At 40.5% G+C, this 10,076-nt stretch overlaps 1 protein-coding gene across 1 annotated transcript; it reads left to right on the top strand.

Annotated features, from left to right (window-relative positions):
- Positions 1-1,892, top strand: LOC112660808 (interferon-induced protein with tetratricopeptide repeats 1B-like). The gene is given in 3 exon segments (XM_049108878.1): positions 1-112; positions 602-649; positions 652-1,892. Coding segments are annotated over 3 exon segments (1,386 nt in total). The 3' UTR covers positions 1,878-1,892.
- The last annotated feature ends 8,184 nt before the right edge of the window (positions 1,893-10,076 follow it).

Genomic DNA, 10,076 nt, shown 5'->3' on the forward strand with positions numbered 1-10,076 from the left:
ATGACAGATCAAGACAAAAACAAGGTCACTCCAAAAACAGATCTGAACAATCTGAACACAGACAAAAATATGAACGCTGTCCAGCTGGGTCCAAAAAATGGCCAAACACAAGGTGAAACTCTCTCCACTTTTCTTCTGACAGCATTAGGGGAACCACAATGTTGAGAGGGAGGTAGGAGGAGACAGGGGTTTTGCAGTGTTGAGGGAAGGGCTAAAATTAGTTTTACATTAGCATAATTAATATCTTTCAAGTTGTATTTTAGACAACACATAACCTACTTGTTGGCGCCATAAAGTGATTAGCATTTCCTTAAAGTTTTTATGTCAGTCTGTCCTAAATGACATTGACAACAGAAGCCAGAGGAGCAACAGATTCCTTCCAACAGGAAGGAAAGAACTCTGGGGATAGTATTTGACAATTCAAAGTGCTAGCTTCATTTCCATCAGACTGAATACTCTGAAAAATACAAATAATTGTTGTCTATTTTTTCAGTAACAAATCAAACAGGCATGTTATTGAAGAGAGCCTGGTTCAACTGAGATGTCACTTTGCATGGGAGTTGCTATTTGAAGACATTGAAATGCCTGATTTAGAAAACAGGATATTTTTCCTATTTTCTAAACAACCTACTGGCCTATGTGAAATATCTGAAAACCAGGAAGCCCTGGAAAGCCTGAAGGAAGCCGAGGACCTAATCCAGCAGGAACATGACATCCAATCAGATGTGAGAAGTCTGGTCACATGGGGCAACTATGCCTGGCTGTATTACCACATGGGCAGACTGGCAGAGGCCCAGGCTTACCTGGACAAGGTGGAAAACACTTGCATGAAGTTTGCAGCTCCCTCCTGCTATAGGATGGAGTGTCCCCAGATGGACGGCGAGGAGGGCTGGGCCTTGCTGAAATGTGGAAGGAAGAACTATGAACGGGCCAAGGCCTGCTTTGAGAAGGCTCTGGCAGAGGACCCTGAAAACCCTGAATTCAGCACCGGGTATGCAATCACCATGTACCGCCTAGACAGCCTTAACATGGCTACAGAGACTAGTGAGGCATTCTGCCTGCAGCCCCTAAAAGAGGCCATCAGGCTAAATCCAGAAGATGTGTATATTAAGGTTCTCCTTGCCCTGAAACTTCAGGACCTGGGACAAGAAGCTGACGGAGAAAAGTACATTGAGGAAGCACTGAACAACACATCCTCCCAGACCTATGTCTTTCGATATGCTGGCAAGTTTTACCGTAGGAAAGGCTGTCTGGATAAAGCTCTTCAGCTCCTAAAAATGGCCCAACAGGCAACACCCTCCTCTGCCTTCCTGCATCACCAGATAGGGCTTTGCTACAAGGCATTCACGATCAAAATAAAGAGAGCTGCAAACTGGCAGCGCAGAGGTCAGGATAGAGAAAATGTCCACAGACTGGTTCACTTGGCTATATATGAAATTGAAAAGGCTTTGATGTTAAGGCCCACATTTAAGTTTGCGTATATTGAACTGGCTGGCATGTATGCAGAAATAGGGCAATACACAAAGGCTGAGGACACTTTTCAGAAAGTGCTGTACATGAAGAACATTGACAATCATCTACAGCAACAGATTCATTACCATTATGGCCATTTCCAAGAACAGGACAAGAAATCTGCAGATAAAGCAGTCACCCATTACTTAAAAGGTCTCGAAATCAAAACAACCTCCCGCACCAGGGAAAAGATTCTTACTACCTTAGAGAAGTTGGCTAAAAGACGTGTTCATCAGAACGTACATATGGTGGAAAGTTTCAGCACCCTTGGGTTCATCCACAAGTTGAAAAGGGAAGGGAGCGAAGCCCTGGAGTGTTATGAGAAGGCTATTAGCCTGGTTGCTGACTTCAACAGGGTGATTTGAAATATAGGTCACTTTTACCTGTTCAATGTGTTCATAACTAAATATGATTAACATCTTTGCTGATTGCCACTTTCAGAAACACATAACATGTTGAAATACAAAACAGTTGATAAAACACATATTCAGCTGCCTGCTGAACCCCCTCTTTCTTTCCTTGCCGACCCCCCCCCCCACTTTCTTTCCCTTTCTATCCATGTGTCTATGAAAAGAGCATCCATTCTTCTAGAACACATCCCTGTACTCATTGGCCAAGGCTGATTACTGCTATTTAGGGCACCTACTACCTGCTGGACCAGTATGAGTCCTTTTCCCTACAGTTTTGCATTTGGAATGAGCAGCTTCCATCCTCACTCTAACTGGTGTTCTAAATAAAGGAGTCTTAAACAGGGATGATTTCAGCCCCTCCTAGGCCCACACTCCAGTCACATGCCAGCAGAGCTATGTGCACATACCCCTATGGCTTCAGAACTACACCCATAGGATGGATACACATTGGTCCAAAGACACTCCTGCTGCTTGGTTCTCACGTTCAGGACATGAATTTTTTGACATGACAGTGATCCTGAACCAAGAGTTCAGATTGCTCCTATAGACATGCATTGGGCATTGCTCCACACACACGCTGATCCTGGAGCTCATACCGGGTTATTTCTGCATATTTGTGCATACATATATTCTGTATTGAGAAAATACCTGACATTTGCTACCCACTCAGAATTTAAAAAGCATAGTAAACAGAAGACAAAAAAAGAGAAAGGATTTCTTTTTTTCATGGGGCCAGGGGCAGGGACCCACCAGATCTGAAAGCAAAGCAAATAAGCAAAGATAAGAAAGGAAAAAGAAGGGACTTCATGGGGTCACTACTGTGTCCTGCCCCAAGGCCCATTTCCCAAGGCCTTCCCACACCCAAGACCTGCTGGTCAGTGAGCCAAGTCTATATAACCTCATAGAAACTCGAACTTTTCTGTGTACATTAGTCCAGCCACTGGCAATCACAAAGGATCCCTGTGTTCCAGACATGTTGCTGGACATGTACTCATATCTAAGAAAAATTAAAATGTATTGGGGAAAGACAAATATGGGAAAAGCCTATTTAGGAGGTGCAATATAAAAGTGACAAAAATATTAATGCAGTTTTTAAGTGCTTGCTCTGTGGTGGGTGATGTAATCTCCCTTTTCTATCTAAAATATTTTCTCGGGGGATCCCTGGGTGGCTCAGCGGTTTGGTGCCTGCCTTTGGCCCAGGGCGTGATCCTGGAGTCCCGGGATTGAGTCCCGCATCGGGCTCCCAGCGTGGATCCTGCTTCTCCCTCCTCCTTTGTCTCTGCCTCTCTTTCTCTCTCTATGTCTATAATAAATAAATAAATAGGGATCCCTGGGTGGCGCAGTGGTTGGCCACCGGCTCCCGGTGCGTGGAGCCTGCTTCTCCCTTTGCCTGTGTCTGTGTCTCTGCCTGCCTCTCTCTCTCTCTGTTTGACTATCATAAATAAATAAAAATTTAAAAAAAGACCCTTGCTAAAAAAAAAAAAAAAAAAAAAAAGTGTTGAGTAGGGACTTACTTCAACAGGCCATGGAAATGTAAGGTTGGTTTCTCCCAGAGAGCTGGAACTGACCGGTGTGGAGGGACACAAAACATGTAAGTAGCGCCCATTTCAACCTCGTTGCTACTAAACCAAGAATGGATTTATTATATTTAGCCTACAAAAAACCACTAGAGCAGGAATATTGTCTTCTTCTTGTAAACAGCATGGACTGAAGTCATCCGGTTTATCAGCTAATTGTACTGACTGATTTCTTACACAACCACAAAAAGGAAAACTAATGGGTAGAAACCCAATGGATAAATAGATAGGATATGAAGCACATCTAGTAAAATGTGACTGTAGGATCTGGGTGGTGAGTAAACTAGTGTTTGTTGTAAAATTCTCTCAACTTTTCTCTGTTTGATGATGGTCAAAACAAAAGTGTTAGGATAAAAAGGTAAAAAAAAAGCCATATCTAAAAAGTAAACCAAATAAGGCAAATGAACCAAAATATAAATGGGCTAGAGGTTAAAACTACATAGAGATGAAATATTCCAAGTGATCTGTTTGAAGTGCCAGATGTTTATTTTCCCCACCCCTGGGACTTTGCACACACACACAACATGCACAGGCATCGGCACCAAGGGAGAAAGGGGCACCCCTGGCTCTCAGCCCTGGACCTCGTGGTGTGAGAGGGGAGAAGAGGATGGTTTTTCTCTCCTGCACTCATTAAGGACTGAGGGGATCCATGAGCAAACCCCATCCCTTTCACCTCTCAGCCCAGGACAAGCTGCCTTGGTAACATGTTACTGCTAACCTTGACAGTAAGTAGAGAAAGGAGATGCCTGTCCCAACCATCACAGGGTCAGGTGTAAGGGTAAAGAGGGGTATGGTTTGGATTAGGCCATGAAGGGGGGCTGCTGATGCCATCCAGAAGCCTATGCAGCCATGGGGGGCGATGGGGTGCACAGTGCTCGGGCCTCTGAGCTACTGTGTCCCTGGCTGAACAGGAAGGGTAGGGGAAGCAGATAGGGTGCAGTCATTGATTTTGCCCCCACTTTGGGCTTGAGGGAAGTACCACGCACAAGGAAGCCACCGCAGCAAGCTGACGTGCCCATCCTTCCTTTCCTGCACAGCCATCCAGAATCCAGCCACCAACCTTCATGATGGGCCAGGACTGAATGGGTCCAAACACTGGCCAGTCACTGAGTCTTTACACTACTGGGAACACCCTTCAGAATGGTGCCAGGTCCACCGACATTGGTAATTTGGTTTTATCCAATTCTGTACTCACCTGGAAACCCCATAAGGCACTGCACGCAGTCCTTACCCCTTGATTCCTGATGGTGAAGCTGTGGACAAAAAAGAATCTTCTGTCTCTCACCTCAGTTTTCTAGTCTCTCATCTCAACCACTTACTGTTCTCTCTCAATATGCTTCTTCTGTTTTTATTATTTTCAGGCCACATGTAAAAACATGGCTGACAACGGTACCAAATACCTATGTTACAGGCCTGACATGCCTCAGATTCAGCTTTCCAAGAAGTAAGTCTAATTGTCTCCTTTAAACAAATTTCTTTTTTTTTTAAGATTTATTTATTTATGAGAGAGAGAGAGAGCACATGCAGGAGCAGGGGAAGGGGCAGAGGGAGAGGGAGAAGCAGACTCCCTACTGAGCAGGAAGCCCATTGTGGAGCTCAATTCTGGGAACCCAGGATCATGACCTGAGCAGATGCTTAAGCGATTGAGCCACCCAGGTGCCCCTTCTCTTAACAAATTTCAAGCTGAGGCTGTATAACAAACAAAGCTCTATTTCCCTAACGGAGCTCTAGTTGAGGACCCCTAGCAATTATAATTCTATTTGGTCACTGTTCACATTTCCCCCTTTTGATCAAGATCTTTCTTCAGGGGCACCTGGGTGCCTCAGTTAGTGAAGCATCTGCCTTCAGCTCAGGTCATAATCTCAGGGTCCTGGGATCAAGTCCTGCCTTGGCCTCCCTGCTCAGTGGGGAGTCTGCTTCACCCTGTGCCCCTCCCCCCTGCTTGTGCACATTCTCTCTCTCTCTGTCTCTCTCTCTGTCTCTCTCTCTCAAATGAATAAATAAAATCCTTAAAAAAAAAAGATCTTTCTTCAGAAAGTACCCATGGTCAATAAATTTTCTGAAAACATTGATGATTAATTTTATGTTTTGAATCCTCCATCACAGGAAGTTTCATTTAGGGTATGGCATGTCCCACATAGGAGAAAAAGAAGTGTATGCCAGTTGTTGTGCTAAGATATTGGCCACACTGGAGCAACAGGGAGGCTCAGGGAAGTGAATCTTGGGCATTGTCCTTAGCCAGATGTATTAGCAGACTAGATGAGCTAAGTTGCTCAGGTGGCAAGGCTTGGTCAATCATTTCCAGTCTCTGAATTACCATCACATTTTGGGAAGAAACGGCAAAAAGAAATAAATGCATGACACAAATAGTTTGAAGATGCTGAATAGGGCATACATATGATTAACAGCACAAAAATTTGCAATCCTGAGCATAAGAGAGTTCTGAGTCCAGTAGGAAGCCAGCTAAAAATAGGAGAAATTAAAATAAAATCATTTGGAAGTAAAGTGTGAATGTCTCTTTAAGGATTTAACTCATCTGACTAATGTAGGGGTTCTACTTCCACCTGTGAAGAAGTGTTTATCCATGTACAACATGAGGTGTTAGCAACAGCACAGACCCTTTCTTGAACTACATTAAACAGTCTAATGCTATTCTATAACTGAGGACCATGTGGGCTCAGGAATCTAGAGATTTTTGTTGGGTCTTAATGGTTCAGGTGGTGGAGTGAGCTCTTCTGTTAACAGTTCTGGGAAGGTTTTTCATCAGAGCTTCTAAGTCTGCCATGTGTATTCCAAGTCATGAATTTATGATTCCAAGGTATTGGTTAAGCTGATCTCCAGAATATCTGGCAGGAAGGTCACAGACTGCGGTATGACCACAACTGTTGTCTTCATATTAAAAAAGATCCTCATCAGTGTAATCATCTACTACTGATAAGGCCCTTCCCTTCTCCTTCTTGAGATTCAGGAGTAGTGGTTGTAGCCATTTTGAGAAAGCTAGGATAGCAAATGCCAAATAAACAATAACAACAACAAAAAAACAAAACAAGAAAAACATGTGCCACCGAGGCCTTTTCAGCTATCAAGACATTCCTAAGGCCAAGACTGGTGATCATATTCACACACAGAAACACAACCCTTAAGTGCATACATCAAACCAGACATGTTGACATATTTATAGAGTAATATAACAGGCAATAAAGGAAGGGTGCACTGAAGCCAGAGGTCAGTTTTGGGGAGTGGCCCACAAGTTACATTGAGTTGGCAAGCTTGAGGATGGAGGGCCATGGGAGGAGGGTTGGATATATGTAAAGACAGGGAAAGAACAATAGGTATACAGAAGCCTCTAAGGTTACCACCAGTGAAGAAGTCCTACTGAGAGTAAAACAGCAAAAATCATAAGAATTCCTACACAAAGAAAAATAGTCTCATCTCAGTGAGTTTAGGAATTTCCATTAAATTTTGACAGTTATGAAAGAGTTATTATACTGGTTTGGTCCTGACTCTTGGGAAAGTATATTTAGATGTCATCTGCTTCTTTTTCTGGGATGTGGTCAATTTGAGGTTTTCTTTTCTTTTTTTTTTTTAAGATTTTATTTATTTATTCATGAGAGACACAGAGAGAGGCAGAGACATAGACAGAGGGAGAAGCAGGCTCCATCCAGGTAGCCCGATGTAGGACTCAATCCCAGAACCCTGGGATCACACCCTGAGAAAGGCAGAAGCTCAACCACTGAGCCCCCCAGGTGCCCCAGTTTAAGGTTTTCAATTGATTTGGTCATCCAGTTGGATGATGCAGTCTTTTTAGAATGAGAAACATGAAGCCATGATTTTGTGGCACTAGAGGGGGCAGGGTGAAGTCTTTGTGAAGATATTTTTTCCAATAACCACATGTCCAGGTTGGAAGCTATGATTTCAATGTTTTTGTCTCCTGGGAGCACACTGTGGGAAGGCTATTCCACCAAAGTAGGACTATCCTCTACAAATTTGATTAGGCTGTTGTGAAATTGAAGCATATCCCTGTTGTATCAGCTATGGATCAAAGGAAGCAAGGCAAGGTACACTGAGTGTCCTGATACAGTTAAATGAGAGAATAAGTCTCATTTAGTCTCATTTAGAATGTTAGAAATTTCTATAATTTACATTTAACATACACGTATAGATATAACATAAAGAAGGTTTAGCATTACTTTTTCTTTTTAAGTAGGATCTATGCCCAGTGTGGAGCCCAATGCATGACCTGAACTCATGATCCTGAGATCAATACCTGACCTTAATCAAGAGTCACATGTTTAATGAATTGAGCCACCCAGGTACCCCAGGATTACTCTTTATTTAACCCATTTAATTTAACGTATCAGATAAGACTAATTAATTTAATAGATCTTTGTAATGTTCCAGGGACCATCCTGAAAAAAAAATCCCAAAGTTTCTTCCAGGTCAAAAAGACTTTATTTATAATTTAATTTGGGGAGATTTATAAAGCATATCAGAAGTTTTGGACACTTGGCTAAATAGGACCACAGAAAATTATGAAACATACTTAGTTATCAATTTAATCAAGGCAACAAAAGGATTTCAAAGACAAATACAGAAAATGATATAGTTACAAAAGCCTTAGCTCTTTTTGAGGAGAGAAGACTTAAGTTTTTCAAAGTAATCGATGATGTGATAAAGATGAAACAGAATCTTTGCTTCCCAGGTAGATTACCTTAGCAATAAAGAAACTTTGCTTACAGTTTCTTATTAAGAGCAGACATATGGGGCACTTGGATGGCTCAGTCAGTTAAGCATCCGACTTTTGATTTCAGCTCAAGTCATCGGAGTCTCTGCTCAGTATAGAGTCTGCTAGAGGTTCTCTCTCTCCCGCTCCCTCTGCCCTTGCTCCTGCTCACCCGAGCTCTCTCTCTCTGTCTCTCAAATAAATAAAATTAAAAAAATAAAGAACAGACCATAACCCAAGAAAATGTTGTTTTCAGTAGTTTTATTTTTACATCTACTAATTAGATTTTTGAACTCTTAGAATTCCTATTTCCTAGTGTAAACTAAGAAAGCAGCAATTGTGGCCTGGAAAATTTATAAACACATTTCATAATTTCCAGAAGCTTAGTCCTCCTTATAATAATTTTAATCCTTTTGCAATAAAACCTGTTTATTAACAGGCCTAAATATATATAAAGTGTATAATATATCTATATATAATCTGTCTGTAAAAATTAAAAACCAAAATATATAGTCTATATATACACAATCTCTATAAAAATTAAAATTCAAAATATATAGAAAATCTATAGATATACAATCTCTCAGTAAAAATCAAATCCAAAAGAAAATAGACTTATATGCAGAGAGAATATATATTTAGTCTCCCTGTAAAAATTAAGTCAAGAGCAAATAAACTAATGCTTAGCAATGTCTCAGTGTATTATCTTATTAGGAAATGACCTAAATATTTAATGGCTAGCCATCATCTAATTTAACTCAGCAAACCTCCAAAGTTTTAAGTCACCAAAAAGATTTGGGAACACTATTTCTGAAGACATTACTATTGCTGGAAAGTTTATTTATAAACTTTATCTTACTTACACATCTCTTTAATTCACTTGTTCTTCATAATTATATTTAGATGACTTATGAACATTTCACAAAACATTAAACAGCTGTCCTATTTTGTCCTCTTTTGGCATAAAACCTGTTTATTAACAGGCCTAAATATATATAAAGTGTAAAATATATCTCTCTATATATAATCTGTAAAAATTAAAAACCAAAATATATAATCTATATATATACACAATCTCTATAAAAATTAAAATCCAAAATATATAGAAAGTCTATAGATATACATTCTCTCAGTAAAAATTAAAAACCAAAAGAAAATAGACATATACAGAGAGAATATATATTTAGTCTCCCTGTAAAAATTAAGTAAAAATTAAGACAAATTCTATAACAGAGGTAACAAGATCTTATATGATTAATAAAATCCAGGTAGAAAAAGTTGCTTATCTGGATTACATCTAATGCTGGTAACTCTGCAAACATGCCTGTTTTAATTAAATCAACACACTTCAATTAACTTTTATTTATTAAAGATTAACCTAGGGCATGTGATCTTGAAACTTATTTGAAATAGTTGCTATTATAATTTTGAGAATTGTTATAAATACTAAATCTATATAAGTACTTCATGTTCTTTTTAAAAAAGATTTCTTTATTTATATATTTATTTATTTTGTGAGAGAGCGAGAGAACGTGAGCAGGAGGGCCAGAGGAAGGAAAGAGAATCTCAAGCAGATTCCCTGAGAGCTTGGAGCCTGATATGGGACTCAATCTCACCACACTGAGATCACGACCTTGGCCAAAACCAAGAGTCAGTTGCTTACCCGACTACACCACCAAAGCACCCCAGCCCTTACTATTCTTTAAGCCGATTAAACAGGGCCACTGGCATCTAGGGAACTGGACAGTGCTCCTGCACATCTATGAGAGTCATATCTGACAAACAAGAACACTTTAGACCACTAGCATAGAGAGCATTAAAAGCACTGTCATTAAAGCCTATAACGTGTTCTGT

The sequence above is a fragment of the Canis lupus genome, chromosome 4 (assembly GCF_003254725.2).
Source record: "Canis lupus dingo isolate Sandy chromosome 4, ASM325472v2, whole genome shotgun sequence".
In the NCBI taxonomy this organism is placed as follows: Eukaryota; Metazoa; Chordata; class Mammalia; order Carnivora; family Canidae; genus Canis; species Canis lupus.